We start from the raw sequence: 18417 nt of genomic DNA on the forward strand, positions 1-18417 counted from the left end.
ATCTTCTATTCTATTCTATTCTAAATCCATGCGGATCTTAAAATAACCAGATGTGGATGTGTTGTAAATAATAAAATTTAAGAAAATTCTTTACTTATTCAATTAATTTATACTTAATGCAAGATTATCTAATCAAGGGAAAAGTAGATCACGGTTTGGGAGAGTATTTTAACACCAATTTTTGAATGAATGAATATACCCACTTTTATTGTAAATACCTACGCCATAAAATTAGTGAAGAACACACGAAACAAAAATTGGTTATGTTTCAGACAATGGACATTTGATGAAACAAATATTACCGTGTTTACATAAAGCAAGTGACTGGAACACCTTGAATACTATTCACCATTTACACCTTAACAATGGTCGTTTTCTCACGCAGTGTTTGTTGAAATAAAATCCGTAGGTACTTTGTACACGTACCATCGCAATGCAAATTACAATTTTACAATGCATGATTTCGTTTTTGTTTTTAATTCTCACAAAGCTTAGCTGAGATAACGAACACAGCTTTACAATACTTAACATTTTAATAATAAACTTCAATCTGTTTATTTTAGGTAAACTTTATTCATAACTTTATTTTTTGCTACAGAAGCAATTGCGTTATCTATCAGTTAATCTTTGTGCAAAACTATAAAATTCCAGATAGGCAAAGCGTATGACTGTAGGTACCTAAACTAATAGAATAAAATTGAAGTGTCTGTCTGTAATCCTCAATAAAAAAACTTAAATCCACGCGTATGAAGTCGTGGACATCAGTTATTGCAAACAGTAAATAAATTGGAAATAAACGAAATTTTTTTAATTCATTATAAGCCAGCGCTTGACTACAATCACACCTGATGGAAAGTGATGATGTGGCCTAAGACGGGACGCGTTTACCTAGAAGATGTATATTCATCGGAATAGGCATCTTCTTAAATATTTTAAAGATACCCGAATCGTAATTGGTAGGAAACAGTTCGCGGAAGAGTATTCCAAACCATAGCCATGCGACGACATAAGGATGGAAACTCGCCCAACGTCTTGCGGTTTGGTGGTAAAATAGGGAAGGGAGGACAAGATCAAAAGTTCCTGTGTAGTGTGCACAGGAACTTTTTGATTTAGATCCCCGAAATATCCATACTTCCTATACTAATATTATAAATGCGAAAATGTGTCTGTCTGTCTGCTACCTTTTCACGGCCCAACAGTTTAATCGATTCTGATGAAAGGTACAGGGTTAGCTTATATCCCGGGGACGGACATACTTTTTATCCCGGAAAATCAAAGAGTCCCCACGGGATTCATAAAAACCCATCCGCTTAACCGGTTTGTATGAAATTTGGTACCGAGGTAGTTAGCGTCCCTGTAATTGGCATAGGCAACTTTTTATCCCGGAAAATCAAACAGTTCCCACGGGATCTTTAAAAACCTAAATCCACGCGCATGAAGTCGCGGGCATCCTCTAGTATGCTATAAAACACTGATAAGCCGGCGGCGGGATATTACCATTTGAACGGCAGCAATAGTCGGAAATAGGCAGGCATGACGGCGACGGGTTCGTTGGTGCGTATCGCCAGCACCACGCGGTCCGCCACCTCGTTCGAGCTCAGCGTGGGCACGAACCTGGAAATTAATGGCACACGGGTAATAAATGCAGGAAGTGAACATGGAATGTCCTTGAAAGTCTACCGAGCTTGTTGAATAAAAAGTGATAGGTAGGTAAGTGCAGATGGAGTTCAACATGGGCATAAATCTGGAATTTAATAGCACGCGGATATACAGGAAGTAAACATGGAATAGCCCATAAAAGTCCTCCGAGCTAACCGATTTAAAATTAAGAAACTGATAGGTAATAAACAAATTCAGCTCAACATGGGCATAAATCTGGAATTTATTAGCACGCGGATATACAGGAAGTGAACATGGAATAGCCCATACAAGTCCTCCGAGCTAACCGATTTAAAATTAAGAAACTGATAGGTAATAAACAAATTCAGCTCAACATGGGCATAAATCTGGAATTTAATAGCACGCGGATATACAGGAAGTGAACATGGAATGGCCCATAAAAGTCCTCCGAGCTCGCAGAATTAAAATTAAGAAACTGATAGGTAAGTACTATATCGAGCTCAATAATCAACATGGGTATAAATCTGGAATTTAATAGCACTCGGATAATAAATACAGGAAGTGAACATGGAACGCCTATAAAAGTCCTCCTAGCTAACAGAATTAAAAATGAAAAACTCAAAAGTATTACCTAGTCCCGGAGCCTTTTTTTTTTGCCTACCCTAAGTTTGAATTTCGAACCCAATATCATAATATTACTTATTTATAGCATACTTGTCTACTATACTAGCATCGATGTACATGCTAGGTAAGTACTATACCTAAGAGTTACAAATAGTAACATAAAATTATTTTGAAAAATGGTTTGAATAGCATTGACTATGAAAGTACCTAGTTACCTATCTTGTTATGTAAGTTTTAGTATTCAAAACTTGATATATGAAAAACGAGATAATCCAATCAACATAAAAACTAATCTGAACTTGGATAATTTTCGATTTTTCGTTGTTTCTGTGTAATTGGTCGTTTTCAATCATTTCGTAGTCTCACAACACTAAACAGGTTTCAAGGTTTTGATATCATGGTAGTCTAAGATTCTTAGCCTGTAATAAAATGTTCTTGATGGCACTATAAAAATAGTAACTAGCCCGAACTAATACTGGTTAAATAAATTACCAGAATTTACTATCCAGTTTACTTAGATAGCTAGGAGTAGGTATAATAAACCCATTTTTTATGGAACCAAATGCGGATTTAGATTCACACTTTGTGCTAATCTTTTTTGTAGATTTTAAAATATAATAAGTAGATACCTTTACCTAAACATCTTTGTTCTAAGAGGTTGGTTTCTAAAACTCACCTACGTCAAAAACCTATAATATATACCTACCCACCTACGACAAAAACTTACCTTGAGTTAACCTCTTCAAACATTCCAGTTGCACGTATAAAGTACGGGCATATTAGCGACGTGTGAACGCCCTTGACTCCTTTGACTTCTAACTCCAGTCTTAAGGCTTCATCGAAGCCGCAAGCCGCAGATTTTGATGAGCAATAGTCCACCAACTTGGCGACTCCAACGTGGCCGGCCATGGACGCTATAGTAACTATGTGCCCCTCGTTCTCCTCGATCATTGCTGGCAAGAATGCTTTCACTGTCTGAAAATCAAGATTTCAAAGTCAATGTCTAGACATTTATTTCAAAGTAATTGAATTCTGCATTTATAATTAAATATTAATCAATATGACCGAAACTTGGATTATACAATTTTTTCCTAACAAGTTAGCCCTTGACTGGCGATCTCTCCTGGTGCAGTGTAAGATAAATAAAAGCAAGCTAACCTGAAAAGGGGTATGGCTGTTGTTATTAAACCCATACGGCATACACCTTATTGTTCCTACGCTTCATTGTACCAGAGCATTAAATAGATTGGCGGCACATGTGCCTCAGCCTACCAGACCAGAGACAATTAATAAATTACAAATCCCCAAATTACCCCTGCCGGGAATTGAACCCGGGACCTCACGCTTGAAAGACCCCAGTATACCCACCACTACGCCAGCGGGAGGACTGAGGGCCTGTATTATTAATATGTATTCTGAGCTGAGGCTCCTGAGGCTCAGAATACATATTAATACAGGCTAAGGTATAATACGAAATATTTTTTAAAGCAATTAGATTCATGCCTATGATAAGTACTAAATAGGTATCTAGCTACGAATAGCAATGTATCTAGTGTAGGTGTGCATACAAGTTTATTACGTATGTGACTTTGACCTATGTGCTCGTACTTTGTCTAGTTTTATGATAGGGTAGGTAATGTCTAATATGTATAATTAGAAGACAATTATCTATATTTATTGAACATACCTATATAAATACATAACTAATATTATGGTACACAGATGGGTATATTTATGTATTACGTAATACCTTCTTATGTAATGAAATAAAGTGCGGTTCAATTTTTTTTTTTAAATAGTGCCTAACAAGTTTGATATACGAGAATACACCTACCTCCATTATAAGTAGAAAAGTAATTTATAAGGCAAGGCCTATGTAGGTAATAGTTAGCAAAAAATAAATAAATAAGTAAGTAAATATAAACGAGTAAGTAAATATAAAGTAATATAAACGAGTTAAATAAAGGTAAAACTAGATTATCTAATGAAACGAATGAAATAAAAGGATCGGCGAACAACTAATATCCATAAATTACTATTATGTAGAGCCACCTATTTTAGTACCTACCGACCTACAAGTCTGATTCTACGAAAGAGCATTTTTTGTTAAAAAATTAGTTTTAACCGGTTTTGTGTAACATTTTCATGTAGATTTGATTTATTCTTCCGTATTTTATATAAAAGGTTATCAGAACGCCTTATGAACGGCACTTAAGAGGTTTGTACCAAGATAAAGAAAAAAATAGGCTTCATGCAAAGCAATTGGTTTCAAACGATTTATTTGTAAAAAAAAAAAAAAAAAACAATCACCATACCCAAAAATGTGCTAAGATGTTGACATCAAAGGTCCTCTGTATGAGATGGTCCGGAGTGTCCAGCAGATATTGCCCAGACACCACCCCAGCATTGTTTATAAGAAGGGACACCTGTTGGGAAAAAATTAAATCAATATGTATTTATTTATTTTTATTTTTTATTTGCACCAGAAAGTTGTAACAATAAAATAAAAAGAAAGAAAAAGTGGTCAGGGCAGCACTTGCCTCTATAAGAGATCTCTACCAGTGACCCTTGGCAGTGCGAGAGTTGTACAGGGAGTAGAATAGGTACAGCAAATATAGACAGTAATTACGAAAAAAGCTTAATAGATAACTTATGTTATATTATAATAATATAGAAGTGTTACAACATTAACATAAACAAAATAAATAAATTAACATACACACAAAATGTGTCTAAGACTGTTGTAAGTTGGCGTGAGCTCTTCTCAGACTTGGAACTGGTCTGGACTTTTGGAACACTCTTAGCTTTATTAATATCTTACAAATTCCACAATTGACATTCAAAAAAATTACGCAATTAATAACTATTATCATTATCTTACAAATTCCACAATCGACAATCAAAAAGTGTACATCGGTACCCAATTTGAATAAATGATTCGAATTTGAATGATGAGATTTCCTAAGAAATCTGCAATCTAATGAGTGAATGAGCAAGCATTTGTGTGTATAACTATTTAAGATTAGGTCCAATGTGGCCCAGAATCTGAGCACCTCGACTTTAAGCAGCAGCTTGTATAAGCTGTTAAGACAGATAATAGTAAGTATAAATAAGTAATAATAATTAAGGCAGCTTTTACCTAGTACATTTTGAAAAAACATTTACTTACAGTTTTTTTTACAAGATGATTCTTTGTTAACCCCTGAAGGCAATTAATTGTAAGGTATCAGTGGTTAAAATGAAAAAGCATTCAATTACTTTCTGGCTTCTGCACATGCTCTGCCATTTATTATAGGTAGGTAGGTTAGGTACTTATAAATAAATTCATAACTCTGTTTTATATAACTACCTAAATGATTTCTTATAAACGACTCAGAATGAATGCATTGACTTTTATAGGAACTTAAATATTAGCTTAAAGTATTGATTTGGTATTTTTCTTGAAGCTAAGTATGTAGTTAGGAATTAGGTAAGTATTTAAATATTAGCTATTTACCTAAATAAACTCCGTGACCTGACCCCGAGGTCAATGTCTTTTGTGATGAGCATTAAAAAAATTTAACAAGACACATATTTTAGGTAAGTACCTGTGGTAAATATTATACGAATTTTTTGTTTTTATATTTCGTGCTACTGTAGATTTGATTTGATATACACGCTGAAATTTTAATGGTTGTTTTCCCGAAGTGAAACGATTTTGTCGTAGTATTACAATCGATTTATAAATATAAAAAATTATTAGAATCAAAAATGGCAAATTTACAATCGAGAGAAACAAAACTCGAAAGAGACCTCGAACCAAAAGTAAAACCGCAATCTCGTCGCAAGCTCCTCCTCCTGCCTCTCCCGCGCTTGGGTTGGCCCATGGACCTACGGGCTTTCTCCCTCAGTGAGGAAGAGAGAGCTGAGAGCGGTCCTCACGCCGTCGTGGTCCGTCCTTGCCGGGTGGAACCCGCTTGTGGGAAGCCCAGCAGGGTAGGTCGACGTGTGCGGAGGACGCGCTCCAAGGCATCTACTCGTATGTGGGTAAAACCGCGTGCGTGCAAGCTAGTTTATATGCCGTATCGCTACGTGCAAGGCCTTATTTTGCTTTAAACAAAACTTAACTTTAACTGACGCGGTTCGAGTGGATGTACATCCTACATCCTACCTACTGTTTACGGTTATGTCTAGCTAGTGAATTACTATTGTTTCTCACGCTTTCGAGTTGATGATTTTTTTTAAATCACACAAACATTTTTTATTTATTAAGTTTAACGATATGTTTCGTACAGTATTACTGAGGGCAAATCGTTCTGCTGCAGGAAGACAACCATTACGGCGTGTAGGTAGGATAAAAAAAGTACAGATTACGTACTAAGTTACGAATAGGTATGCAGTATGCTTAACGGTTATTTACCGAACTTAGATTTTTAGTCATTGTACCTAGGTAAATTGTACTAGGTATAGGTAGGTACCTACTACCTAGTGATGATTTTAACAGCTGGCTGTCTATTGTTCACGTGTGTAGGACAGCCACATGAGTAGATATGGATATCTACTCGTATGGTTTAAGCTATAGCTAAGCTACCTATTGGCAAAGTTTCAACTGCTTTGAACAATTGAAAAACTTGAACAAAGAATCAGTAAGTAGATATCTATAACCACAATGTCACAGAATATATTATAAATACTTAATGTATTCTTGTTTTTACAGCCTTTTGTTTAAATACCACATTAATACTTACTTAAATATTTCCAAGTTTATTTAGTCGCTTAAAAGCGTAAAACCAAATTAGTATCTGACTGCGAAAAATATTGAGCAAATGGTGTAAGGTAGGTTTAATCATAAACCATCATAAATTACAATTATCTTAAAGACTGACACGTATAATAAACATATAAAGTTTTTTATTGGTTTTTTGTTAATATTTTTGCGTTGCGTTAATTTTTTATTGGTAGGTTTTTATACCTTTTTTCGAGAGGAAAATCCCTCATAGATACTACTGGCCACGGGGGAGCATAGTGGTTATGTCGGACTTCTACCGACTAAAAACCTCACGAAGTTCCATCCCACCGCTGACGACGGAGCGCAAGGGACCGACAACGCCTCGATACTCCGCCAGGAGATGTCAGCACCTCAGCAAACCCGACACTGAGACACTACGTGCCCCCAACCACCGTTAGAGGCATGCTGAAACCACAGCACGCCAACCAACTCGAGGACCACGCTGTGAACGACGGACTGCCCCGTGTCCATCAAACACAGGTCCTCCCGAGGCTACGGTTCGCGGGGAGGGCAATTCCATTTCCTTGTTCCCCATCCTCCATCCAAACTGGTCAGGCGAGAAACCGGTGGGGCAGCCAGTGATTGGATGGGTGATGAAACACTCATCACCAACCACCCAACACAGCCACAACCTCCGCTCCTGGGGCTATGCCCCATAGGTGCGTCAACTGCACCCTCTGCTCGGGATACTCAGAGGGACGCGCGGACGACACCCCCGCCTACCAGGTCAAGTAGCCATGGCCAACAATATCCCATGAAAAGAAATATGGTAACCATGGCACCAGGGTACAGATTTTTATACTAACCCAACGTAGATTTACGAGTAATTGTTGAACTCTCGTTCACTATTAAGATCAAAGTAAACTGTAAAGAATTTAATCTACAGCAAATAACTAACTGTAAATAATGACTTTTTGGTGTAGTATCATCTGAGTACTTATATTTATACCTATAATAATGGATAATGGTAGCCACTAGACAGGATAATGACACAAAATAGAAAAACATCTTTTTCCAATACGCATTATTGAAAGCTTGAGTGTTTGTGCTTTTGAGCATGTGCCTATAAAACTACGCAATTTTTTTTAATGTATTATGTCCCAGCCACATTAACGGCCATGACCAACGTACAACGGCATTCATAATGCTGTTTGGCGTTAGACGATTTCAACTGCAATTCAGTTGGCATTAGATTTAACCGTTCAAGTGACTGGCCACTCAGTATGACGCGTTGTTTATCGCGATAACTATGGCGTTATTGGGCATTGATGTTAATGTAGCCGCAAAATTAGACTATGTCACGTACTGTTACTTTACCTAGGTTTTATACTTACTTTACCAACATCTTGGTCGACTTGTTTGGCGACTCGATAGATGTCGTCCCGTTTAGTGAGATCCACGATGTAGCCGAAGCATTTGCCTCCTACTCCTTTGACCAACTTCACTGTATCGTCAAGCCCTGAAACCAAGTAAATTATAATACCTAAGTATTATATTTGATAGAACATACCAATGGCTTCGGATTGGAGAAACTATAGCCAAATTGAATTTAGCTAATTTTTCTAGAAGTTGATTTGATATTTGAGAGAGTTAAAAAAGTAAATTAAGATTTTATGATTAGGTACACCAAAAATGTAACCTTTGTAAACATTTTTTGTGAGTACTTAAATAAAATAAGATAACTCTGCCATATAATATAATAAATAAAATATGATAAGCTGTCAGGATGTATCTGCTATTGAAAGGCCTACCTAGGTCAAAGCTAGTGCTCACTCTAGCAGCAAGGCCATAACGCCAAATTGAATGAGGAAGCAGCTATCGACGAGTTAATAGGTATCTATTCAAATACGATTTTTTTACGAACACTTTTGTTTTTCTAACCATGACTTAGACAAAAGTTTCGATTCAAACATAAACCAGTACCTACCATCTACCAATAAAAAAGATTACTTATCTCTAAGTATTTAGGGTTCCGTACATGAAAGATGCCAACGCGACCCCATTAATAAGCCTCCGTTGTCTGTCCGTCTGTCTCTGTCTGTCTGTTTGTGTGTCTGACCATCTGTCTGCCAGCGGGCTGTATCGCATGAACGGAAACCGTAATAGGTAGAGGGTTAAAATTTTCAGAGTGTATTTTCTGTAGCTGGTAGAACCAAAAATAATTTTAAAAAAATTATAATAATAATTTTATTTTATTTTATTTTTATTAATAAGGTTCGCTAGCGATTTTTACAAAAATGATCTTAAATTAAATAAAGTTAAATTACATGACGTTGTATGTAAAATCATTTTAAAGCAAACACTACATGCACATTCACACAATTAACATGGAACAATTATATTAATCACATTAGCAACATGATACAAAAAGTAGCTAAAAACTTTCCGAAATAGTGAAAACATAAAAAAAAATATTCAAGGTGCAATGGTAGTTGAATAAATCTAAAACTATAGTAAAGTAAAGTTAACCTAGGAGTAAGAATAGTAAGAAAAAAAAAATATGTTGAAAAAAAAAAATTCTGCCATTAATTAGTAGGTACACAGAGAACGTTTCTTAACACTATTAGTTTGATTGGTTGATTAAGTTACTAATAACTATTTTCCGAAACGTACCAGGTGGATTTATGTTGATATCGAGTGACTGACTGAATTTGTTACACAATTTACATAACCGAGGGATGATGGAGTTGGCGCCGAAGACAGTTCGGGTGCGTGGAGGTACAAAAGGAGTAATAGCGTGACGGGGATATCTTTTTGGTGCTCTGAAATTGATTTTATTTAGCAAGCTGGGGCAGTCTAACTTATTTCTCAGTAATTTATAGAAAAACATTAAATCTAGCAAATCTCTTCTTTGGTCTAGTGTCATCATTTTAAAATAAGTTAGTCTTTTTTTATAAGAAATTACTGTTTTGTCGATCTTCGCTGAGTATGATAGATGCCACATAAATCTTTTCTGGATACGCTCTAGCCTTAAATAGTGGGTTGCATAATGTGGACGCCAAACAATACTACAATACTCTAGTTGACTGCGGACAAGGCTATTGTAAAGTGTGATTTTCGTCTTAGGTTCTTTAAAAGTTCGACCTTGTCGCATAATAAATCCCAACAATTTTGAAGCTTTGTTCATTACATTTTCTATGTGGTTAAGATAGGTTAGTTTTCTATCTAATGTAACACCCAAGTCTCGTATTAGCTCAACTTCCTTGAGACTATTGCCATTCAAATTATAATAAGAAAATTAAATGAAAATAAGTACATAAATGTTTAAGATATCAAGATTTAAAATCTAAAATAAGTAGGTATACCGTGTAGCGATAATATTAATTATCTAATTTTCATCTAGAGGTGACACCTAGGTACTAGGTAGTTCCGCTACCTACCTAGTACCTATCATAGGTAATAAATAATATCTAAGTAATAAATAAATCTTTGGCGTAGTTATTGCTGATTTTTATGATTAACATGCAGGTGCTACCGTGCTAATAGACATCTTTATGCTAAAACATTGGTTTCACATCGTTATGTTGCAGCTACATTAAGGTTAGTGTCAATGCCCAACAACGCCATAATTATGGCGATAATAACGCGTTAAAATGAGTGGCCGCACTTGAGCGGTTAACGTCTGACGCCCATTGAATTAGGTTTAAAATCGTTTAACGCCAAACGGCACTGTGAATACCGTTTGGCGTTACATATAACAAGTTAAGTATTTACTTTAATAGGTATATGGTTGAAATTATTATCGCTATCTACTAGTACCTACCTAATGAAAGCAAAACAAAGAAAAGTCTTACCTCCAATGTTCAGTTTATTAATTAAAGAACACCAATAGGCAATCACCAATCACACTTGCTTGCAAAAATCTTTTTGATAATATAATTTAGTGGTCTGATCCCGTACCTCAAAAGGAAAAAAGAAACCCTTATAGGAACCAATTGTTGTCTGTCGTGTCTGTCAGGAAACCTAGAGCGCACTTTCTCCCGTAGTCATGAAATTTGGCAGTTTGGTAAATCTTATAGCACAAGTAAAAGGAAAAATCCGAAAACCGTGAATTTGTGGTAATAAACATCACAAAAAAAATTTTTTTTGTGCAATGCTACGGAACCCTTCGTATGCAAGTCCGACTCACACTTGACCGGTTTTTGTTGATTAAAAGTCAGCACTTGGTATATGTTCCTATAATCCACAAAACGGCTATGCACTTGCCAGGATTATCCATACTCGAAGATAAGATTCCGATTAAAATAAATTAACTACTAAAAGGCGATTATAATATCCGCGGCTTCTACGTAAAGTCAATAAATCATACTTTCCTCGAGAGCACTTTCCAGCACGTAGGTACTTTGATATGATTATTATAAAGCAACGGTGCAGCTTATTACTAGAGAATTCCCATTATAGAAGATCCCCTATTTTGTTGATCTCTCCATAAACGGTAGACCGAGAATCTCTATTTTTAATATTTTATATTTAACTATATAATTTAATAAATTTTAATAAGTTTTTCTCATTTTTTTTTTCATTGCTTATTTGTAGACGACACCTTTCTCGATTAAAATTATTAATTATCCTTTGACATGGCCAATTATTTTCAATGATATAGGTACGATCAATTTACATTCACTACATGTATTTTGAAATTTCCTTACATCCTTATTACCTTGAACAGGTATACTTAAATATTTTTTCATAGTCTGTGATCCTTGTAAGGAATAAGCTTGTTAAAACTTTGTACTTTTTATTCAATCATCTTTATATTTTACATCCTACTTATTAATTAACAGTAGGTAGCTGTACAGAAATATTGATTTTGCAACCACGCGTTGCGCGTCATCTTTTATGGGTACGTCATTTTAACCCGGCAGAAGGTCCTACCCTTATCCTACCGGCAACCATGTCACCCCACAAAAACTACTCTGTTCTCATAATGTCTCCTCTAACTTTCTTCTGCGATTTTCATGGCAGGGGCCGCGGGCACAATGGCTGATTATTATTTGTACCCTATTTCTAAACTAAATAGATCTAAATTGAGTACTGTGTTTTTCCATAGGGAACATTATGAAAGGGATAACGATACATTTAGAGCCGTCATCTTAGTTTCGTTTACAGATTCTGTTCCACAGAATTAACGATAACCTCTCCTCCATAGAGTTATATGATTATACATAGTAATCGTAACGCTTGGCCTTGGGCTACGTCTTATGTTTTTATGTAAATAACGAATGATAAATAAATCTATGAGGGAGATGCGAAAGACACAGGATATATAAGTCAGCGCCACAGTGTGGTCGGCACTTCTGTATAAACTATAAACCGTACCTTTCGGAATGCGACTGGAAATTATTAATCTCGTTTGCATTTCAATTTTAATGATCTGAATGTCGCTTTGTCCACTTAATTAAATTTAATTTTATGACAAGTGCCCCAAGGTTTCTGCACAAGAACTGTAAAAATAAATAAATAAAACGAAAAATAAAATGATGGTTATACAATACCGCTTAAAGCAATAAAAAGGTTTTATATTTATGATAGCTTTTAAATATTTTTTATTGGATTATTATATTACTCTTGACCGAGTACACTTGAAAACAAGTGGTCGATCCGTTTGCACATTGCGTGAATTACCGGAATTCTGTTCACCTTGACTGGCCACTATCATTTGGTTCTGGGGCAGTGTTTCGCAAGCACGTGAAAACAAAGCGAATGCGCGAAAACTCACAACTAATAATATAAACGTTGTAAAAATTAACTGCTGTGATAACATTTACTCTTAAACAAAACAGATTTATAATCAAATACTTTGATTATACTACTAAATGGTATGGTAGGTATCATGTAGGTATGGTATGGTAGCAGTTGCTTGGTACCTACTCAATAAAATAGGTACTTACATGTTTTATCTAAAATTTTTGGGACTGGGCAGTACCTAACTGAAACGTTGCGTCTCAAAAGACCTATTTACAAGGATATTGGCGATATCATCGAGAGCGAAGCTAGCTTTTGATGACATATTGTCCAAATGGAATAAATGACATATTCAAATCAATTCAGAATGAAATAGTGGAAATTACTATTCCAGGAAGTTCTTGTGGAACATAAAATAACCCAAGAAACAATGCAAGCGTTAATAAAATAAACAGACGAATAAAAATTAACATATTTTTCTCTAATATTATTATCGCGCACCGAGGGTTCCGTACTCGGGTATTTTTCCCGACATTTTGCACGATAAATATGCTTATAAATAAATAGAAATCTGTTTTAGAATGTACAAATAAAGTCCTTCCCTATGATACTCCACTTGGTATCTTACTTTGAAAATTGAAACACATTTTAATTTTTTTTTTCTGTGATGTAACTGCAAGATTTTTTCCGAACCTAGCTACCTGCCTTTCATGTTTGTAGGTCAACGGGAACTACCGTATAGGTTTTTTTGACAGACACGACAGACGGACAGACAGACAGACAGACAGCAAAGTGAACCCAAAAGGGTTCCGTTTTTCCTTTTGAGGTACGGAACGTAAAAAATAACTAAACGACGTATTTACTTGACTGAGATTTTCGCAAATATTTTTCACCGAGCCTTATAAAATTATTATTATACATATTTAGCTTACTTGTCCATCAAGGATGACACGTATTGATAGGAAAGGCTACCTGCCTATTTGTTCTTGGAATAGGTATTAAAACTAGGTACCATAAATGCACTGTGACAATATTAGCAGTGCCAATGCCAAATAACCTCCGTTATTTGGTATTGGCACTGCTAATATTGTCTACGCCTATCATATGGGTAGGTAGATACTATTTTGAATATTTCAACACTACATATACCTTTAGGTAAATTGGGTCATATTTGTTATTAGTTTAACTGTTCAACTATTTATCCATTGACTGTTAGAAACGTTCAATATCTTAGGTGTATATTGATTTTCGGGTCTTAAACTCTAGAGTGAAAGCACCGTTGGCTTCATGGCGAAAAAATGATACTAGCCTAGTTCGTTAACCTCCCTTGAAAATTTTGGATTGGAGAAAAAAACTTCAAGAATTTATTTGTTTTGGGTGGCGTCTAGGGGTGTATTTTATGATTTGGCGCGCTAAGCCAGTAAGGTTTGTCGCCCCATAAATCAACGAAAAAAACTTGACCGTAAAAAAATAAAAACGTGTTTCAATTCTCAAAGTAAGATAACTACACCAAGTGGGGTATCATATGAAAGGGCTTTACTTGTACATTCTAAAACAGATTTTTATATATTTTTATGCATAATAGTTTTTCATTTATCGAGCAAAATGTCGGAAAAAATACCCGAGTACGGAACCCTTGCTGCGCAAGTCTGACTCGCACTTGGCCGGTTTTTTGACAATTGATTGATGTTGTTCCAATTGTATGTTTGTTTGCTGAGATTTTTTTAATTTCATAGAAACAATGCTTACATTCATAATTAACAGAAAATCAGCATTTATATACTGAATCCTGACGGGGCTTCATGTTGTAATATTATAATTATTTTCTATTATGATGTAAAACTTGTTAGATGTGATGTTAGAAGCTGGTCATAGATTCTCTTAAAAATAATAATACTATATTAAACTAAGGCTGTAGGATAATTAGAATATAGACGATAAATTAACTAATATATTTTTAATTACAACACTAATATTAATTTATAGATGTAACTATGTAGTAAAGTATAATTAATAATATGTGGTTGACGTAGTGGGTAGCACATATAATATTACTATATCTATATTATTACTGTTTTTTACCGCTTGTGTGCTACCGTTTGTTAATCCAAAAAATAAATAAATAAATAAATAAATAAATAAATAAAACATGAATGCAAAAATAAATAAAGAATAAAGAATAAAGAATCATAAAAATCAGCAAAAAACAATAATATCACGAAATACAAGTGCGAGCGAAGCGTGCATTCATTTAGTTTATAGACGGCGCTTATTTTTACTCATATAGTAACTGTAGGAGTTTGTATCCAATAAGAATAACCATCAGGAAATTAGCATACAGGTCACCCGTTAATATGATATTCTTACTAGATTAGACAATAAACTTCCACACTATTATTGTAAATGCGAAAATGTTTTTCTATGTCTAGTGCTAGGCTAGTCTAATTTTGACGAATTTTGGTACAGAGATAGGCTTGCATCCCAGGGACGGACATAAGCTTCTTATTGTCCAGGAAAACCAAAAGTTCCAAACCAGGCCAAATCGCGGGCATCATTTATTTAAGTGACACACGTACGCACACACACACACGCTAGTCACATGCACCATACACGCTCCACACATGCACCACACACGTTTCACACACGCACCACACATGCTCTTCACACGCACCACACACCCACCACACACGCACCTGTGCCGCTATGATGACAAACTGACATAGAGAAGTGTAGGAAACTATTAAGACAAGGAGAGGCAAATGCAGATGAAATAATTGGTAATGACTGTAATTCAACTGTTATTATTGTACAGCCATCTCATACACGGTTACCACAATTATTATTGCAATGAAACATTTTCCTTCAGTTCCGCACGTGTAACTTTAAAGGAAAAGTATGTAACTAGGTACAATGTAGGTTACTACTTATAAGTACCTAACAAAAAATAGGTTTAAATTTAAAAATAACCACTAATGATGTGGAAGGTACGGTAGGTAGTAACCAATCACATGATCTGTAACATTTGATAAGGGTACCATTCATTTTTTACTTACACAATACGAACTGGATGCTCGTGCGTGTTTAAACCATCTATGACGTGCTGTGACGTGGGATTTTTTAAAGATAAATCCGATAAATCGTGTAAGATTGAGATTAATCTAGTATACCTACCTAAGATTAATTAAGATATCCGCAACTTCATCAGCGAAGATTTAGGTTTTTGAAATCCTGTGGGAACTCTTTGATTCTCCGGCACAAAAGTAGTCTACGCCCAGGATGTAAGCTACGAGTAAGTAGGTAGGTATATAGCTTTACCAAACCTCAAAATCGGTGAAAAGGATTCCGTAGCAGACAGACAATCCGTCTGTATGTCCTTGTCCTACGTTGTCCTTCTCGTACAAGAAATAACACTTTTTTTATTTTCATGGTGGCTATTTTTTATAATTTGTTGTTATAACGGTAATAGACACATTCAGTTAAAATTTTAACTTTACACTTATTACGGTTCACGAGATACAGCCCGACAGACAGACGAATGGACGGACGGACGAATAGCGGCGTCTTAGTAATAGAGTCCCGTGGGCAACCTAAAAACTGTACATTTGTGACAAATAGCAACATTGCTAAGTAACTTATCGACAGATTACAGATAGGATTGATTATTATTTATTATTTTTATTTTCAGCCGTTAAGACAATTTTGTCTAGCGAAACATGCTTATATGGATTATGGGTAGGCATAATATGACCCAAATTTCAAGTGGGGCAAAACAGAGACCAAAAGCTAGTCCTGTTACAAAGTATAAGTATGTTACAAAGTGTAGTCAACATAGCGGGTAACATCATACAGAATTAATTCGCCAATTCTTTGACAAGATTAGAATATGCGAATTTTATGGGCTGTAAAACATCACACCTATTAGGTACTAGAGGATGCCCGCGACTTCGTCCACGTGGATTTCGATTTTTAAAGATCCCATGGGAACTATTTGATTTTCCGGAATAAAAGGTTGCCTATGTCCATAACTGCAAGGACGCAAGCTCCCTCGGTTCCTTTCAATCGGTTAAGCGGATGGGTATTTAGGAATCCCGTGGGAACTCCTTGATTTTCCGGAATAAAAAGTAGGCTATGTCCATCCCCGGGATATACTTAACTCTGTACCAAATTTCATCAAAATCGGTTAAGCTGTTGGGCCGTGAAAAGGTATCAGACAGACAGACACACTTTCGTATTTATAATATTAAGTACCTACATAGATAGTGTGTACAGTAAGAGAGTTGTAAGTATATTTACGATGCTTTCTCTCAATTTGCAAATAGTAAAATGAATAGTGTTTAAATTGGTGAAAATTCTACGACTTTGTCGTGCCAGTGGTTTATTTTTGGAGTTCCGTGCGTCTAAATGAAAAAAAACGGAACCTCTATAGGGTCACTTGTGTGTCTGTCTGTCTATCTGTTCGTCGGCCAATTAGGTTATTTGGTACACATATTATGGAATCAGCTATTACATTTATACTTACAAAACCTTCTTTATTAAAAAGGTAAGTAAGTACTTACATATATATTTAAATGACACAAGGTATTAATTTTGGAAAATTGGTAAATTTTCCAAAAATTTGGTAAATTTTAGAAGTACCATAATGTACAATCATTATGTACTGTATTTCAATCGTGAAAACACAAAGAAGTATTTAAGTTCCTTAGAATTCGAACAACTCTATAAAATAATACGGAACCCTAAAAATTAACAAGATACCTACATTACCTGCTGCGTTATTCACATTTTTGTCGCATGTTACTAAGGCGTAGGTAGGTACCTCACCTTTATACTTGTACGAGTTATCCTTGATCTCTTTAGGCCAAGTATAAAAAGTACCTTCAACCTCACTGGATTACTTAGCTCCATTAATTAATTTATTAAAAGTCCGTTCTTAACATATTAATTAATTATTATTATTTGGTATACTACGCGACAGGTCGAGATGGCAATCCCGGTATGAGGCTCAGCGCGGGTCAGCACGGGGGCTGTGGGGGTATGCGGGGCATCCCCACCCCGATTGCCATCTCGAACTGTCGCGTAATTATACTGGTGCGGTTATTAAATAGGTAGGTCCAATATGGTTATAATATTCTTAATAGTCTTTCATATTAAGCTACTAAAAGCAATTAAACTCACCTTATTGTACAAAAAGTTCAAAAATCATGCCTGTGTGGTAGCTAAAACCTACACCCTTTACGTTTTCAAAACCAGACAGATCTCTTTGTTATAAACCAGTGACTTGCAAAAGAATTACCACCCAAAAAAATTCTCGTTTTTGGTGCGTTAATATCGTACTCATAAGTTTTTTTGCCTTTGACATTGATTGGCATCTATGATAATAATTATCGAACATTCATAATATTTACACATTATGTTATCTTTATTATAAACGTCACTCAGAAGAACAGGTACCTATTATTAAAATATTTTTGACAAATAAACTATTGGAATGTGCTCTCAAAACATGCGCGAGAAACACATGTTACAGCGCGTAAGTTTTTGAAAGATTGTTTAGATATAAAAATTCTAATCAATTCTCAAAAATACTCTAACGATATGGTACAAAAAATAAGAAGTTTAGTTTGGAATTTTAAACTAAATATTAACGTTTATAATTACAAAAAAATACATTAAACATTTACCATTAAGTTTGTATATCTACCTACTTTTAAGCACGTCAG

The 18417-nt window shown here is 35.3% G+C and overlaps 1 protein-coding gene across 1 annotated transcript in view; it reads right to left on the minus strand.

Moving 5' to 3' along the window:
• The window catches only part of LOC123874084 (short-chain dehydrogenase/reductase family 16C member 6-like), a 77590-nt gene that overhangs the window by 3169 nt on the left and 56004 nt on the right, over positions 1–18417 (minus strand). Inside the window, exons 3-6 of the mRNA XM_045919259.1 lie at positions 8347–8471; positions 4560–4670; positions 2972–3219; positions 1498–1614 (exon numbers count right to left, since the gene is read on the minus strand). Coding sequence (XP_045775215.1) covers positions 1498–1614; positions 2972–3219; positions 4560–4670; positions 8347–8471 — 601 coding nt within the window. The remainder of the gene's footprint in view (positions 1–1497; positions 1615–2971; positions 3220–4559; positions 4671–8346; positions 8472–18417) is intronic.

This window comes from Maniola jurtina, chromosome 17, assembly GCF_905333055.1.
Source record: "Maniola jurtina chromosome 17, ilManJurt1.1, whole genome shotgun sequence".
NCBI classification, from domain to species: Eukaryota; Metazoa; Arthropoda; class Insecta; order Lepidoptera; family Nymphalidae; genus Maniola; species Maniola jurtina.